Below are 18,583 nucleotides of genomic sequence, written 5' to 3'. Positions count from 1 at the left end.
CAAATCAACTTGCGAGGTAAGCAATGATCATCCTTGTTTGTTCTACGCATGCCAATCTTGTCCTTTGCAAAGCAAACTTGATATTCTGGAGATTTTCGCCCTGGTCCTTGACTGAGGGACAGGAGCGAACTTTACATTTTAGCCAAAATTTGTCAAGTCTTGGGGTCAATTCCTTGTTTATCATCTTCCTAAAGACATTTGGGATCTTGCATGACCTTGCCTTGACGTAGTTTTTGAAGGGAACGGTTGACTTTATTGAAATCGCTTTGGTCCTTGACTGAAGGACAGGAGCGCCATTTTATTCTTTGTGCGAACCCTTGATCATATCAACTTCCAATTTCCTTCAAAGCGAAAAACGTTGTTTCTTATTCCTTCTTGAGTCTTGCAAACGATAGTAGTACTCCAAAATACTAGGCAATAAGGCAAATTTGAGGATTTCGCTCTGGTCCCTGGGAGAGGGACAGGAGCGCCTTGGGCAATTCCATCAAGTTCTCGGGTTATTTACAACTTTGTTCTCCCTTAAAGCATTCCAAACATCATTTTGACTTCGTGTCTTGTCTTGGACCCATTCAAATTCGGAGGGGGAGGCTAGATAACCAAGATTTCGCCCTGGTCCTTGACTGAGGGACAGGAGTGAACTTGCATTTATAAGCTTATTTGTGTTTCGCCAACTTTCAAGATTATCTTCAACGGATTGGTTGGGTTGCCTTTCCTTCATTTCAAACTTGAAATTCGCCTTTCCTTGGTCCAAAACTTGTCCTTTGAGAAAATCGCTCTGGTCCCTTGGAGAGGGACAGGAGCTTCATTTGAAAATCGCCCTGGTCCCTGGGAGAGGGACAGGAGCGAACTTGTACCTTGGGTCGATTTTCTCCTTCGTGGTCCATTCAAGTTATATTCAATGGGCAAAACGTACTTTACTTGATCTCCTCCAAATCGCGAAATCATTTAATCTTGCAAGAATAAGGCAAACTTGGAGTTCAAGCTCCGGTCCTTCAGTGAGGGACAGGAGCGATTTTGTCATCTTAGCATATTTCTTTGTTTGCAAATTACTTCAAATTATATTCAATGGACAAAACATGCCCTCCTTGATCTCTTCCAATCCAAAAATTGTCTTGGCCCTGCAAGGACAGTGCAACTTTGAGAAACAAGCTCCGGTCCTTTAGTGAGGGACAAGAGCGATTTTTGTCCTTAAGGTCAAATGTTCAACTTTTCATTGCAAATGACTAAGTCTGGGTGCTCCATTATGTTGATTTCATCCCTTATTGCGTTCTTGATGCTCCAGTTCGATCAATTAAGGCCAAAAATGCCCTAAGTAAACCATTTCGCCCTGGTCCCTGGGAGAGGGACAGGAGTGATTTAGCCCTAAACCTTAAAAATTTGCCATTTTGAGTCTCAAAAAATCTTCCAAATCTTCAATTCATGCTCGATTGCATCTCCTGGCGACCCTGCACAAGACAAATGAAACAAGTCAATAACCAAGATGCATAAAATATCAATTTCACCCTGGTCCTTGGGAGAGGGATAGGAGCGATTTTGCCTCTATAGGCCAAAATATCAAGAATTTAGGCTTTCAGTCACTTCACAAGGCATAATTAGATCATCTCCAAGGCCAGGGGTCAATTATCAAACTTTCCAAAATTTGGTCCAAAATTCACCCGAACAAGATTGCACAATTCCATCATTAACACTTAGGTAAAATTTGAACTTGCTTTCAAAATTTCGACTGGACCTAGACAGACACACCTGACATCCTGACAGACTCATCCTATTTCAAAATTGCAATCCACGCGAGGATGCTCAATAATCTTTCAAAATTTGACTGGACTTCGGCTTGAAAATATCAAAAAAGGAAACCCTAAGGCTTAGCCCTAGTCCAGACGACTCACTCACTTACCCAAAACCCTAAAAGCAGAGAAAAGAATAGGCAAAGCCGAGCAAAAAAAGAGGGGGTCCCCATTTCAATGGGGCGATGTGTGAAATGGTCACAACACATATCATTCACATGCAAACCAGATTGTAAGTTTTACCTTTTCTTTTAGAGCTGCAACTTGTTTGTCCTCTTCTTCAATATCCTCCATTGCACTCAACTCTTTTGTTGCTATTGCAACCTCTGTAATTTTGTCCCCATGTCTTCCAATAGACATTCCTGAGATTTAGTTTTATCAATTTCTTCGTATTCATCCTCTTCCTTTTCCTCAGTGTCACATGCATGACACTCTGTTGCATCTTCTTTCTTTCCTGCATTCAAAATATTATTAGAAAGATAAATTGAATTACCATCACCTCTTTTCTAATGACGGGCTCTTCTCCTTTCAAAATTTGCTTCTAATTCTTTCACTTGTTGCTTCAACTATATCATTCCAACACTTATTTCTTCTTGCTCTCTCTCTCTAATATTCCAAATTCTTTTTCTGATTTCCTCAAGTCTAGGAATTGTCAGAATCCATCCAATAATAAAAGTTCTTTTCCCTTTCTTTTTTCCATTCTCAAGGATTTGGAAAGCCTCAAAAACACAAGTTTTTAAAACCCTCAAGTTCTACACATGTAAACTGCCTTATATTTGACAATCTATGTACAAAATCCTCTTACAACATTCACAAATACTATTATAAATTGCCTCCTTTGGCGATATGTTTACAACCAAAAGAACTTTAGGTCCTCAAACCCTATGAAAATTTCTTCTTTCAGGTTGCATGTACACTTGCAACAATCTCTCACATAATCCAACCCTTAGGTCATGGTGCAAACTACCTCCTGCTTGGCAAATCTATTTACACACTCAAGAACCCCTACTCTGATACCACTGATGCAAAGGGATATATCCCTTCAATTCTGAACTAGCATAAATTAGCAAACTCAAATAAAATCATTACTAGAATATGCTAACATAACAAATATTTTTTGATTGAAAGCAAAATCTGATTTCTATTACCAATATGAGCCTATTGGCTTCACATTCAACATAAGCAAATCTGATTACGACATCTCATAACTTGCAGGAAGAAAACTACAACAGAAAGTAGCCTTGAAATCTAATTACTCTTCATCTCCCTTCTTCCTCCCTTTCAAATACTTGCCAAAAACTAAGACTGAAAATGAGAGAATGAAAGTTGTTTCCAAACTCCACATTAGTTACCTTGAATTGTGGTTTGGTAACCTCCCATAAGACTATGCCAAAACCAAGAGGGAAGCATTTTCTTTCTTTAAAAATTGCATTTAATGTCATTAGAAGTCTTGTCAAGTCCACCTCCAAACTTGCAAGAATATCAGTCCACTATGCCATCAATTCCACTCAGCAGGACCTCGAAATAGAAAATGCTCGCTCATTCTTGGGCGCCCATTTTTGAATACTTAGCATTAAGGAAAGTATATTTGAGTCAAGCCAAGTTGTAGCTTCCATTTTCCATGCCCAAAAGGAATATTCCAAATTTGAGGTTGAATATGCTAGATTCAAATTTGAACCTCCTACCTAAACTTGCCTATTAAACTATGGCAAGCAATATTTACAAAATATTGGCCTTTTATTACAAATATATTCTTCCTACAACATTATTCAACAAAAATTTTGCAATAATTAAATTAATTTTTTTTTGGTGGTGTAGGATTGCCCTTACACCATGGATGCTCTTGCATCATTAAGCCACATTCTAGGTGCTTGGGGCTCCTAGGCTGGCTTTGATACCACATGTTGAGCTACAACTCTTATGGACCAGCTAGGACTTTTAATTTTCTGTTGGAGCGCTCTACCAAGTTATTGGCCCTGCTTTGGCCAGTTGATCGTTGGTTTGGGTGTGGCTTGTTTTCAACAATGCTAATTGTTACATGCCCCTTGGATCACACCACCTATTATTTAAATGTCTTATGATTGATGACTCATCTCATGTACCTAGAATTACAATTGCTGTATGACCTTCCACTATTGTATTTCAAAACCATTTTCTTGTGTCAATTGAAGGCCCTCAATTATTGCATACAATTTCATTTCATTGTTACATTTAGTCTCATGGAATAAGGAGCCCCTAGTGATGAATTTTTCGACCTCGTCATCGAAGATGACTTCAATACCAGCTTTACTTGGGCTAACCCTAGCAATTGCATCAAAATATATCTTTAATAACCAAGAGTTGGAGGATTTCATTTCACATTGTGTAACCTATATATAGTTTTTCTCTTATGCAATTAACAACATTTGAAAATATCATGTTTATTATTAAATATTACTATTTGACATGTAAATCCAGCTGTCAAATTTAAGAGATTTTTTTTTTGTTAACAAACTCAGGGATTAGTAAAATCTAACTTAATTGATTTAACATTGTATGAACCAGAATAGAAGTTGTAAATGGGGATTTGTTTTGGATCAAGTGTCTTTCTCCCAATGATAAATCTCAAGGAAACTGTTTTGCTACACATATGGACGCCAAAAATATTTATATTATTAACTTGTATTTTCTAAATTATGATTTTTTTACAAGTCTTATCGATTTAGGTAATCAAATGAATGTGCAAGTGGTGAATTCTCCCTAGTTATTGGCTAGCTTTTTATTATCTTTTGGCTCTAATTTATTTTCAGGATGCTAATTTTCAACCACATGAAATTGCTTTTTCACTATCTAAATGCCATCCCGCAAATGATTACCGGATGGGTATATGCTCAAGGTGAGTGGATTATTTGATATCGTAATAGTCTTGGGTCCAGGCTACTTTTTGGGTTTTCATGATGGTTTTTCCCATAAATTTGTCAACCTCTTTTATCATGAGATATTTTATGTATAATTTAATCTCAATTATTTTTTGATACAATCAGTTATACAGCCATTCTATCTTTCATGGTTATTTCTCTTTGAACTTGGTTCGCTAAATGCTGAACTTTAAATATCCTTTGTCCCATTTCATAACAATTTGGTGAAGTTTTCTCTATCTTCTTTTACAAACTTTGTTTAAAGGAGAGTTGACTTAATGCATAAGTGCTAATAACATTAGTTATTAATGGATGTTGAAGTCCACATCCCAAAGGCTTATAATGTTGAAAAAGCTTCAAGTCTTGAATTATGTACATCAATGTAAGAGCGTGTTTATCATAATGTTAAAAAGGATTGTCATCTAGAAGATGTTTCTTTTCTCTTAGTAATATAATGTTAGACATAATTTTAGAATACATTAACATTTTGTACACAGAGACATTTATTATTTATATTAATTATGTAATAATGCCACATTCATTATGTTTTGAAAAATAACTTGCAATAAAATTACAACCACTGTGTAACTTTAATTTCTATTTTAAAATCTGTATTAGTGCATTTTTCTTGGTTGAAGACCAAGTGTATTTTGCTGTTAAGCTCTGTGTTAAGAACTACTGATTGTTTTCTGTCTAATGCCAATTGAATAGAAAGAGATTGCCATCAAGGGGTAATTTTCCCAAGGAAGCACATGATTATTGAGGTTTTTGAGATCCTTTACAATTTTTATGAGGATTTTGAGATCCTTTGCAATTGTTTTGAGGTTTTTGAGATCGTTTGCAATTGTTTTGTAATATACAAATTTTACGCATTTTTTTTTGAATAAATCTGCACTAGTTTGTAATTTTTTTATCAAGGTACAAAAGTTTTTTTGTAAACTTTATGTTGCTAATCATGACCAATGTACAAAATTTCACTTTTTCCCAAAACCCAAAAGTTGACTAACCAAAACTTCAATGTTTTGTACTCCTTGGTAATATACCATAGATAGATCCCCAAATGTAGAAGATGAAGGGCCTTGATGACTATAGTTGGAGTTGATTGGATGAAGCGGATTGGTTATTGGATGTATATTAGAAATGCCTTCTGAAGGAGAGTTCTTTGTCGAGGTCATAAATGAGAGGCCCCACATATTGGGAGAGTTTACTATGGCTGTTATGTAGGTGTGTATGAGTGTGTAGCTGTCATCATGTAATTGTGTAATGGTTGTTATGTACATGTCATAAAACATTGCTGAGTATAGGAATTGTGATAGAATTCTCCTACATATAGGAATTACATCAACTTCAATTTTTGCAGATTTGGGAATTGTTATAAAAGATCTTTATTGTTAAAATTGTCTATTTTGGGGACATGATTCTAGAAACTTAGAATGCCACTTCTACTGGTGATCCTTGGGAGAGAGAAAAATTGACTTTATGAACAAGGTATCATATTGCATATGAAAAACATAATTGTTTCACCAAGATGGGTGAGGGTAGGTCACTATTTGAGTGTCTACTTAGGATCAATTTTTTGCTATAAATATATTAGTAGATGAAGATGATATGGATGATATGGTTGATATGGTTTCTCTACATTAGTAACTTGCCACTTTTCTTTGGAACTTTTGTGGAGTATTTGGACATTGTGGTAGACGATTGTGTTGATGTGTTTTTTAGGACACCTCAAACACAAAATAAAATACTAAGTTTTCTATATTCTCTTGAACAAAGAAACCTCACATGCTAAATAATATGATCAAGTGAGACAACTCCAAGGTTTACAATGCGAACAATGCAACTTTATGCTTGGGATAGACTCAATGATGTATAATGTGATATTGTTGGAATCACAAGGGGAATTACGTTTATGAAGTCTGCTGGAACGTGGAATCTTACTAATTCACTGGGAAAATAAAAGATAAAAGAAGTGAAGGGTTAAGAGAGCTAATCTAGTCCTAACAATGTAAGAAATGACTATTGAATTGGTGCAATCAAACCACACTTTTCTTTGCCATGCGGGAACAACTACACAAAGATGGTGCAATCTCCTAAGGATGAGCAAATGATTTTCATATTACCTTATGCACACCAATGTCATGAACAAAGAACATTAAGTAATTGAAGTTAAGATTTTGATCAAGTTTAGTCTAACCACACATTGCAATTTGCAATCAACAAAATCCAAGTGGTATGAACATTAGGTTTTGCCATTCATTATCAATAAAATCTTCCATCCATCTAACACATCTAACTATGAGAAGTAGAGACCATGCAACAAGTTGAAACAACACACAAAATCCACCACAACTTCAATGAAGAAAGCATGTTTATTACAACAAGCTTTGGCAACAATCTCCTTTCCTCCTACCCTACTGCTACTTCTAACTATTCATTGTTAACTATCTATTCATGATTAACTTTTACAAATGAGAAGGTAATGCCTTATATAGGCATCCCTATTACAATGAAGGGTCTGGATTGATTTGAAATCAATGGCCAAGATTAAGACAACTAAACCTCAATTAGGGTAGTTACCACTACATTGACCAATGATAAAATTACATTTAATTGGACATATGTCCATTCTTAAGTGTGCACCAATAGAATTTGAGGTTAGTTGTGTTGAAAGCACAACAATGTAACACCATGTGTCACTTGCTCCTTCATGAGATGAAACAGGTTCAATGGACTTGGACATGCTGACATGGAACAACTTAAGTGGTTGATGATGAGTAGGATCATCACAAAGTGTTTGTGGTTGAGCAATATCTCTTGATACTCAACATTATCAGTTGCTCAACGTGGTGAAGGTGATGGGACATATTCCCAAATTGTATTGTCTCAGCATGATCAAGTTGCCTTTCTAACTTTGCTTAACTCTTCTGGAACTATCTCCTTCCTTGATCACATTTGTGCATTTCACCTTCTAAGTTGGGAATTGTATCCTTATGATGAATTCCACCTTGATGATGCTTGCTTTTGACTTTTAATGAATCTATACTTTGATGTTGTTTGATGTAGACTTTGTGATTGTAATGTTCCCTCTATAGTTGACAAGCAGTTGAATAGGATTGGCCTATCATTAGGGTTCCCATAGGCAAGTGGAGTGGATAGGGGACCCATCCAGAGGTTTGTGGAGCTACGCAGGGGCTTTATAAACTACTTTGGGCAGTTTGAGACAATCTCCTATTTTTAGGAGGGGTTCCTAACTTTTAGGGATTGATTGGGAGTTGACCGAAATGCATCAGGAGACCTCAGGGATTATTTTGGAGGTTTGGGTCGCAGTTCCTATTTTTTAGGGAAGATCCCTATTTTTTAGGAAGGGACTGTCAGTTCGCCTGCTATATTTGGACATCACTAGGATGACATGCACATCATCAGTTTTCAGTTTAGGATGGCTAGGTGATGTGGTTTGAATAAAAATTAAATATTAAAGTATTGGCTTTAATATTTAATTAAAATAAAATAAAGTGATCAATAATGTCACTTTATAATAGATTATTAAAGTTATAAAAGGACCCCATGTCCTAGTGAGATAAAGTTGTTTTAAAAAGGGGGCCATTGAGGGGTATTAACACATAAATAAAAATTGAATTATTAAATACATTATGAGCCCGATTTCCAACGCACATCTTGAGGAGACATTATTTTATTAAAATTTGGGTAAATAAAAAGGTGGAGAAGAATAAAGTTTAATAAGCTTTATTAAAATAAAGTATTGAAACCCTAAAGCTATGATTAGGGTTTGGAGTCAATAAAAGAACATGAAGAGGCTTTGTTTTGGCATTCATTGATTCATTTTTGCATTAGCAATTGGAGAATTGAGCTCTGAGGATGAATTTCAGCAGCCTTTCAGACTTCTGGGAACGAAAACTCTCGGGAGATTTGTGAATTGGACCTTAACCCAGTTCACAATTGTGGGAAATCTATACAGGATTTCCATTTGTGCTTAATTGGAGTTTTTTTAAGGCAGATTTACAAGTTAATTTCCATAAAATAAGCATCAAGGGTTAGATGCAATCAAATTAGCAAAATTCAATAAAAGTAATTGTTGCCAGGAGAACAATTTTACCAAAAATCAGTGAAATTGCTTGAAAGAATAATAATAAAATTGTTTGCAGCAGAAATAAGGTGATGCGTGGCAGATTTGGAGGGATTTGTAGTTCCTCAGGCCAACCGCACCTTTCCTAAGCCAACCGTACCATTCAACTGACACCAGATTGCACTTCATGATCGCACCAGCCAAGAAAGGGGTTGGATTTTGTACAAACTTAATTGTTAGCATCTTCCAGGGGTAATTTGGTGACTTCTATAGGCTACAGGAGTTGATTTTGATTAAGATTGTTGTTTTTGTTAGTAAGTTGAATAATCCTGCCTGGGAGCCAGGCATGGGTCTCAGCAGTTCTTTTGTATTTGTTTTTGGTAATTATTGTAGAAGTGAAAAGAGCCATTTGTAGTCATCTTCAATTGTTGGGAGCTCATATATTGTCTTACCTTGAAATTCATCAATAAAATGCCTTCCTGGCTGAGCACTGGACTTCTGGTATGCAAATGTTGGCTGTGGTGAATTATTTCCTTAATTTTGAAATTTATTATCTAGCTGTTCCAAAAATCAGAATTCTGAATTTATTTATCCGTCATTAATATTTCTGCATTTCGAGTTCAAAAGTATTGTTTCATTGTCAAACATTCATGATAAACCCTTATGCAATAATTGGAAATAAAACCCCAGCAAAAACCTCTAAAAAACTATACTAAAACTTTCAACCAGCAGCGTCAAAATGAGAAAAAAGACAGCTTAGACTGGTTGGGGATCTTTCAGTAATACCTATGCTTGATGTAGAACCCTTTGTTAATGGTGTACTTGACCTCGATCTCGTTTGTAATTCTGACTTGAATACACAAGGACATCAATTATAGATGTCCTTCATGTGGCTTATCTTGATGTAGAATCCCTCATTGTGAAGTATCCTCATTGAACTCTCCTTGTACTTATAGTAACCTTGGATTTCTGAAGGAAATTCAAGGTAATTGCAAAATCTCTTCCATCCTCAATGTTGAAATTGTGAAATGTATGCATTGATGTAACTTCCATCATGAAGTTGTGCAAGCCTTTCTCTCCATGCATAGCTCCTTGCTTCTACCATTCTTTACAAAATACCTCAAGTTACCCAAAAGAATGCCAGAACAAGCTTGAAACATTTGAAAATGCAAGAAGTGATTATGATAATTTCAATGAATTCTTGCAATGGAAACATATTTGAGAGGATTATCAAATTTATCAAAAATCTGGAAATGAAAAAATAAAAAAACTCAGATTTCCAATGAAAATGTGGCTCTTAGGAGGCTTAAATCTGATCAAAATATGGATTCAATAAAATACCCCAACTTTGCCCTTGGTTGACCCTCAATCAGGTCTGAGTTGAAATCTGCCTCTTGCAAGGTGATGAAAATTGCCACAAAATCAGGTATTATCTCCCTCTAATTTGCACTTAAGTCTGATATTTGCTACCTTTCCAAAATCACAGCGGAATCTGGTCTTTACTTCCTTCTCTAGTTCACACTTGTTTTACTATTTTGTTTTGCAATTCTCTACCTACATTGGCAGACTTAGAGCTTTGTTTAGCAATTTTGCACTCTGAATGGCGGAGTTTGCATAAGTTTTGCAATTTTTGATTCTTCATTGGCGGAGTTTGGAGAAGTCCTACAATTTGTTGTGGCGGACTTTGAGAGAAGTGTGACAATTTTCGCCCACATTGGTGGACCTGAAGCATGTTTGACATTCTTCCAATGGCGGAGTTTATGAGAGTTTTGCATTATTCACACACCAACAATGGTGGAGTTTGAAACAAGTTCAACAATCTTCACCCACCAAAGTGGTGGACTTTAGGGAAGTTTTACACTTCTTGCAAGTGAATGGCGGACTTAGAACAATTTCCTACATTGTGTCAAGGTTAATGGCGGACTTTCAACCCCCAACAACATTTTCCTATCTCACCTTGGTGGGCTTCGATAGAAGTTTGATAGTTTTCACAACTTTGATGGTGGAGGAAGTTTTACAATCTTGTACCTTAGTGTGAATTTTGAAGAGAAAAAGTACTGGTGGAGTTGGATAGGTGTTCAACAATTTAGAGTGTAGATTAGACCCTCATCAACAATTGCAAAAGTTTAACATTTTGAACTAGAAATGCAACATTTTCAGATTTCCCTTCGCAACATTTTCAAAACTTGACAACTTTGACATATTTGACAACTTTTTGCATTTTGACAACTTCATTGTTGCACTCGACAAATTTTTTTGCACCTTTTTCAACATTGTAGAATTGCAATTCCTGATAGAATCGCATGTAAATTTTCCACTCAAAATGTATAATTTAACTTTGTACTTACAACAACTTTGCAACCTTGACGATACTGACAAGTTTTACAACATTTGAGAATTTTCCACCATGTCGACAACTTTCACGACAACTTGGACAACTTTGCAATATTAACAAGATTTTGCAATTTCATCATCCAACAACACTTTTTGACTCAATCATACCCTAAGGATGAACTTTGCACTCTCAATACTCACTCCATCTCGAATTGACAAAATCGAACCCTCTCACAAGCAAAGGCTAAAGACAAGAACTACTGCCAAGCTAAACAAACTTAGCAAAACAACTACCCTAAAAAGCGAAAAGTGGGGGTCCCAATTGACAATGGGGCGGTGTATGAAAATGTCACAACAAGTTGGATTCTCACCTTTAAAAATGTTAGTTCATATATATTCTAATAAAATGAAGAGAAATGCAATTGGTTGATTCTAGCTTTGAACAATCTGAAAGTGCACTTGTTGCATGGTATAATGGAAAAGCTAATAAAATTTTGACTTTTGATTCACAATCTAACACTGTGAAGCTTAACTATTGTCACGAGGTTTGGAACTTATGGAAAGAATGATGGGAACAACAATATAATTTACCCCATAAGAAGATTTGGACTTAGGCTAATGTGGTAGTTGAGGTAGAGTAAGACTTCCAAGGAGAAAGAGTATGATTTTGTCATTTTCTCAAGATACTATGGTGAACCAAGCATATGTCAAATATATTATTGATTCTAATTCTATAAATTGTATTTCTTTGGGTGAAAATAGAACACATGCAATGAAAGGATATGGGATGTTTGAATGTTCTCAGTGATGCAATAAAATTCATATTGAGATATGTTAGGGTTGTTCCAAATATAAATATGTTAGGGTTGTTCCAAATATAAACAAAAATCCATTTTTTTTAGTCAACTAATAGAAATTCCTAGCATCCCTATGAATTTTTTTTGGAAAGGATTATATTGTTAGTGATGTGAATTAGGATAAAATGGTTTCCCTTGGAATTGGGCAAGGTGGTTTGTACAATTTAGTTCATCTAAACATAATTATTTTGCATGCTTAGTTGTAGAGGAAAATCTAATTTTATGGCATGAAATATTGTTTCTTTGTTTCTTAGAGGAGTTGGTCGGTATGTAGCCTCATCCATTCTCTATAAAGAGGAATAGAGTTATCTTGAGAAGAACGAAGATGTTTGTTGGTATACATAGTGCCTTTCATGTCATTGATCATAAGGCACCTGAATATAGAGGTCCTTAATCTAATAATATGGTTGGATTTAGATTGGAAGGGCTGATTTAAATTGACGAGGACTAAGATATTCAACTAGTTGGGGTTTCATTGGAAGAGATACTTAAGTTTGATCCTAGTGGTTTTAGTGATGAGTTGTTTTTGACATATCCATGGAAGTTGGAACAATGACTCCAATTTCTGTTCCTGTTTCTTGATCTACCTACTACCTAGTTGTATAGTACATGATGCGACATTCTTTTCTTGGCATCTATCACTATAAATCATGCTCCACATATAATATATATGATTATTGTTAAGTTTATATAAATTCTGTGATCAAGAGGATAGAAAAGATAAAGATGTAGTCTGGAATTTAAATTTGAACTGCAGTTGTGTGAATGAAGGAAGCACAACACTTATTAATTTTCGGTATTGTCCTCCTCCCCATTGTATGCATGTTATATATCTAAGTGAATGAGAGGGTATGTAGGGAAGAGATATGTCTTCCCACGTGGGAAGACACATCTCTCCCTACGTACCACTCAGCACATTAACAAACATATCACGATTTGTTTAACCCAGCCCGTAAACATTAATGGGTGTAACCGATAATATTTATTTATAATTTATAGTTAACGTGTATACTACTTATGTTAACATATATTTAATTCATGTATCGGAAATGGTACGATCGATGTTACAAGAATTAACACTCCCTCTTAACTAGGGAGGACACATTTCATGTTACATAAAACATCACAATTCATCCATTGATTGTGAAGAGAAGAGATATCACACCATAGCGATATTCAGAGATATGGTTCAACAATGAATATCAAGTCTCATGATACTCACCATAACTCATAGTTATCAAGTATGGTATGTGCACTAGCATCGAGTCACATGATGCCTACCATACTGATAATGATTCATGGCATGTCCACGAATATTATGTTCATAATATTCACCATGAATATCTCTATCATAATTATGGTTTATTTAATGATATCGACCAACTGATATCTACCATAATGTCTTTAGAGATATATATACTATCATGACATGTCCACAGATATCAAGTCACATGATATCCATCAATAAATTGATAATTGTAAAATCGTCACCTTACAATATCAATTTGAAACAAGTGTTCATTATTGAAAAGTCGCCACCCTTCAATAATGTTCACAGAGGGCCCATGAAGTCATGGAGTCACACACATGACAAATAAAAGAGTTTACACATTAAACATCTTTAAATATATTAGTATATCAGAATAAATGAGACTTTATCTCAAAATTAAATAACATTTTCAACCATACCAAGTTTATCTCTAAAGTGTTCAATCTTGATCTTGGAGAGAGGCTTGGTAAGAATGTCTGCAATCTAATCACCTGTACTAATATAATTCAGTCGGATCACATTCCTTTCCACCATATCTCAAACATAGTGATAAGGAATCTCAATGTGTTTAGACCTGTCATGAAATACTGGATTCATTGAAAGCTTGATGCAACTCTGATTGTCACAATAGATGACAGTAGGATTTAAGGGCTGACCAAACAGTCCTACAAGCAATTTCCGGAGCCATACTGCTCCTCTTGCTCCCATGGAGGCTGCAATGTATTCAGCTTCTGTAGAACTCTGAGCAACTGAAGACTGTTTTCTACATATCCATGAGATCATTCCTGATCCTAAACTGAAGCAACATCCTGATGTGCTTTTCCTGTCAACTACGCTTCTAGCCCAATCAGAATCAGTGAATCCATTTAGGTCAAGGTCTACATGTTTATATTTCAGACCAAAACCAATAGTTCCTCAAAGATATCTCAGAATATGTTTTGTGGCAACAAGATGTATTTCCCTAGGTTCACACATGAATTGACTTAGTGCATTAACAACATAACATATATCAGGTCTTGTATTTACCAAATACATTAGAGATTCAATAATCTGTTTGTAGAGGGTAGGATCTGCAAACTTTGATTTTGCAGCTGCTTCCTTTAGCTTGTGCAAATTTGTCTCCATAGGTGTGGTCATGGATCTACAATCCATCATTTCAAATCTCTTGATTATATCAATGGTGTATTTTCCTTGATTAAGGATTGTACCATCTGCCTGCTGCCAAACTTCCAATCCAAGGAAGTAGTGAAGAATTCCTAAATCTTTCATATCAAACTCAGAGGCTAGTTCTTTCTTACATCGAGAAATACAATTATCCTCTCCTGTGATTAGGAGATCATCAAAATAAAGAATAAGAATTAATAATTCACCATTGATTAGCTTGTAGTAGAGATTTGGATCTGCTTCATTCTTGGAAAACCCTAATTCCAAGAGATAGTGATCAATTCTTTCATACCATGCTCTGGGGGCCTGTTTCAGTCCATATAGAGCTTTCTTTAATCTGCAAACATGTGATTCAGCCTTATGAATCACAAAACCTTCAGGTTGCTCCAAATAAACTTCTTCAATCTTACCATTCAGAAAAGCAGTCTTAAGATCCATTTGATGGACTTTCCATCCTTTAGATGCTGCAATAGCTAAAACTGCTCGGACAAAAGTGTATTTGGCAACAGGAGCAAATGTCTCTTCATAGTCAATACCTTCTTTCTGTGAGAAACCTCTGGCAACAAACCTTGCTTTGTGTTTCTCAATGCTGCCATTTGCTGCATGTTTGATTTTGAAGAGCCATTTAGAAGATACCACAGATTTGCTTTTAGGCTTAGACACAATATCCCAGACATCATTTTTCAGAATTGACTGATACTCTTTTGACATAGCATCTTTCCAAACTTGATGCTTGAGAGCATCTCCAACACAGGAAGGTTTTGCATCAATGATCTCACTCATCAAGGCAGTATAACTGGAAAATAGGTTAGGTCTCTCACTTTCTCTGAAGGTCCCCTTTGGAGGAGCATAATTTTCAGCTTCTTGAAGCAACCTTTTAGCCCAAAGTGGTCTCTTCCTAGTTTTGGTATAATGTTCTTCTAAAGGTAATTTTTGAACTTCATGCTTAGCGTTTTTTAGGGGTCTCCCTCTGAATCTCAGGGGTGGAATCCTCATCTATGCTTGTAGGAGCATCTTGGTGTTCTAATTCATTAGAGCTTTTGGACCTCCTGAATGCTATGCCTTCTTCAAAGATGACATCTCTGCTTAGTTCAATTTGCCTTTGACCAGGTATGTATACTCTGTAAGCCTTAGAGGTTTCATTGTACCCAACAAATACCCCTTTCTTTCCTGAAGGTTCTAACTTTGATCTCTTTTCTTTGGGGACATGAATATAGACTGGACACCCAAAGATCCGAAGATGACTTATGTCAGGTTTGTTTCCAGTAAAGGCTTCTTCAGGGGTTTTATTATCAAGAAGAGATTGAGGACATCTATTTTGAATGTACACATCTGTTTTAGATGTTTTAGCCCAAAATGAGGTTTCTATATTTTGGTCAAACAACATAGCCCTAGCAGCTTCTACTATAGTCCTATTCTTTCTTTCAGCTACCCCATTTTGTTGTGGGTTATAAGGTACAGTTAACTCCCTCTTAATGCCAACATTTATACAAAAATCTTTAAACATATCAGAAGTGTATTCCCCCCATTGTCTGTTCTTAAGTTTATGATTTTCTTACCTTTCATGTTTTCTGCAAGAGCTTTGAATTCCTTAAATTTAGAAAGGATTTCTTTAGACTCTTTGTACCTCAGAAAATATATCCAAGTCTTCCTAGAATAATCGTCTACAAATATTACATAATATAAAAAAAACCCTAAGGAGGGTACAAACATGGGTCCACATAAATCAGAATGAACTAATTCAAATACATTTTTGGATTTACTGTTGCTAGAATTGAAAAACCCTTTAGTATTATTTTCCAAGTCACACCCCTTGCAGGCTCCTTCGGAATTTTGACTTAGCTTGGGTAAGCCAATCACGATCTTCTCTATCTTAGGTAGGACATGGAAATGAAGGTGCCCTAATCTTCAGTGCCAAAGTTCATTTGAATTTGGAGTTTCATGAATCAAGGCTTGAGGTGGAGTGGTGCAAAGTTTGTAGAGGCTCCCTTGTCTTACTCCAATGGTGTGGGCTTTCTTGATGGTGGAGTTCTTTGGCCAAGCAAGTACCTTTCCTTCCATAAAGGTTAATCTGTAACCCTTATCTTCAAGTGCAGAAACTGAGACAAGGTTTCTCTTTATGCCAGGTACAAATAGAACTCCAGTCAGCTGTAGGGATATGCCTTACTTTAGGTTGATATTGCAGGTTCCTATTCCCATAACTGGATAATTTGAGTCATCACCAATTCTCACTTCTTCATTAGAATTTTCCACAAGTGTATCTAGGTGCTCACGAAATCCAATGATGTGTTGAGATGCTCCACTGTCCATCATCCATGTGTTGGAACTGGAGGTGACTTGACTAGAGAGGGCTGAGTAGAAGACTAGTTTCTCGGTATCACTCCCTTTCTTAATTTCTACCATTGAAGCCTGTTGCTTGATCCTATCTGGACACTTTATTGCATAGTGCCCATAATGGACACATCTGAAACATTGTACTTAAAAAATGTCTCTCTTCTTCTTTGAAGACCTCTTTCCATTTGAGTCGTTGCCCCTCTTTCTCTTAAAGTTCTTCTTCTTTCCTTTCTTGTGGGAATTAGAGTTTAGAACTTGAATGTCTTCATTACCATTGTTTTGTTTTATTCCTCTTGTGACAAGCCGAGATTCCTCTTGAATGCAATCGGTTTTCAATCTATCAAATTTAGGAAATTTAGAACGAGCATTGATTCCTTGAATGAATGATTCCCATGAGGTCGGAAGTCCATTTAGGGCCATCATAGCAAGTTCTTTGTTGTCTACTAGATGTCCAATAGTGGATAGTTAATCCCTAAGCTTAGTGATCCTCAAGAAATAGGATGTAACTGTCTCTCCTTTATTCATCTTTATATGGTGTAGTTGAATCTTTAAGGTGAGAGCCCTGCTAGTGTTGTTTGATGGAAATATTGTCATTGATGTCATTAAAGACTAAAGACTCAGCACATATATACAGCATACTAAAGACGAACTCTATCAACGATTTGTTGAAGACAAAGGACAATTAATATTATGGCAACCTCATCATATTTATTAGATAAAAGACAACAGAGATTATTAAGGCAAATACACTTGCCATTCTATTTGCCACTCACTAGTTGACTTCTTTCATAATTATTAGCGTGGAGTATGGAGGAGGACGTGGATAGGAGATGGGTAGATCATGTGTTCGAGGCACAATCATGGCCATAGCAGAAGACACAACAACTGTGTGATTAGAGACAATTACATTCATTGCATTGAACATCAAATAAAGCTTAATGGAGGATGCGATGAATGGTGCGAAGGAACAAATATTAAAATGATATGGAGCAATTGCTAATATACATGAACGCTAAAAAGACGACTTCATGCAAGTTCATAAATAATTAAAATTATGAAGAAGCGATTAAAGTTTTGAATATGAAATGATCATCATCATATGTGATATAGAAAAATAGCAACGAATATGACTTAAGAGTGCAGCGATTCATTGTTTGAAGACGTGAAAATGAAAAATATAATAAAGATTAAATTAAGTAGTCTTTATTTATTTCGGTGGAGATGGTTAATAATAGTTATGAAATATGGCTACTATCGATTTTATTAACTCATATTAACGTGGCAAGCAAAGTTAATGGTTAGTCAAAGATACGTTTAGTGGATATTTTTTAATAAAGGCACAGTTCGTAAAGAATGTGACTAAAGTTTTAAAAAGATGCGATCATATTTGATAAAAGGTTTGAACTTATCCATGCTCTTAAAAGGTTAATTAAAAGTTAAAATCGATCAAAAGAAAGATCTTTATAGAAGGATGCAACTCTTTGGAAAAGAGACACCTCCATTAATGAATGAAGAATGATGTCTTTTTGAAGAATTCGAAGGACTATAAATATAGTCTATTATTTGCAAAGTAGAGTGTGGTATATGTGTAGAGAGTGCTCGTATTATAAATAAAAAGAAATTTGTGGGTGTATGTGTGCTGAGAAGATAATAAGTATATACAGCTGTAGATGTAGAAGAGAATGCTGGAAATATAAGAAGCTGCTGACAATTTGTGGTGTGTATAAAAAAAATTAAAAAAGGGATGCTGAGAAAATAATTGTGAAAAAGAAATTTTGTGTATGTATTATTAAAGATATTTTTTAATATACACAGGCATATTGAAAGTCTGAAAGTACAGATCGTTGGATTAAAAT

The 18,583-nt window shown here is 35.6% G+C and overlaps 1 protein-coding gene across 1 annotated transcript in view; it reads left to right on the top strand.

Annotated features, from left to right (window-relative positions):
• Positions 1 to 18,583, top strand: part of LOC131044535 (protein HAPLESS 2) — a 348,241-nt gene that overhangs the window by 22,752 nt on the left and 306,906 nt on the right. The window contains exon 3 of the mRNA XM_057977882.2: positions 4,574 to 4,659. Within this exon, the coding sequence (XP_057833865.2) occupies positions 4,574 to 4,659 (86 nt within the window). The remainder of the gene's footprint in view (positions 1 to 4,573; positions 4,660 to 18,583) is intronic.

Source organism: Cryptomeria japonica, chromosome 9 (assembly GCF_030272615.1).
Source record: "Cryptomeria japonica chromosome 9, Sugi_1.0, whole genome shotgun sequence".
Taxonomy (NCBI): Eukaryota; Viridiplantae; Streptophyta; class Pinopsida; order Cupressales; family Cupressaceae; genus Cryptomeria; species Cryptomeria japonica.
This window is presented reverse-complemented; position numbering and strand designations above follow the sequence as displayed.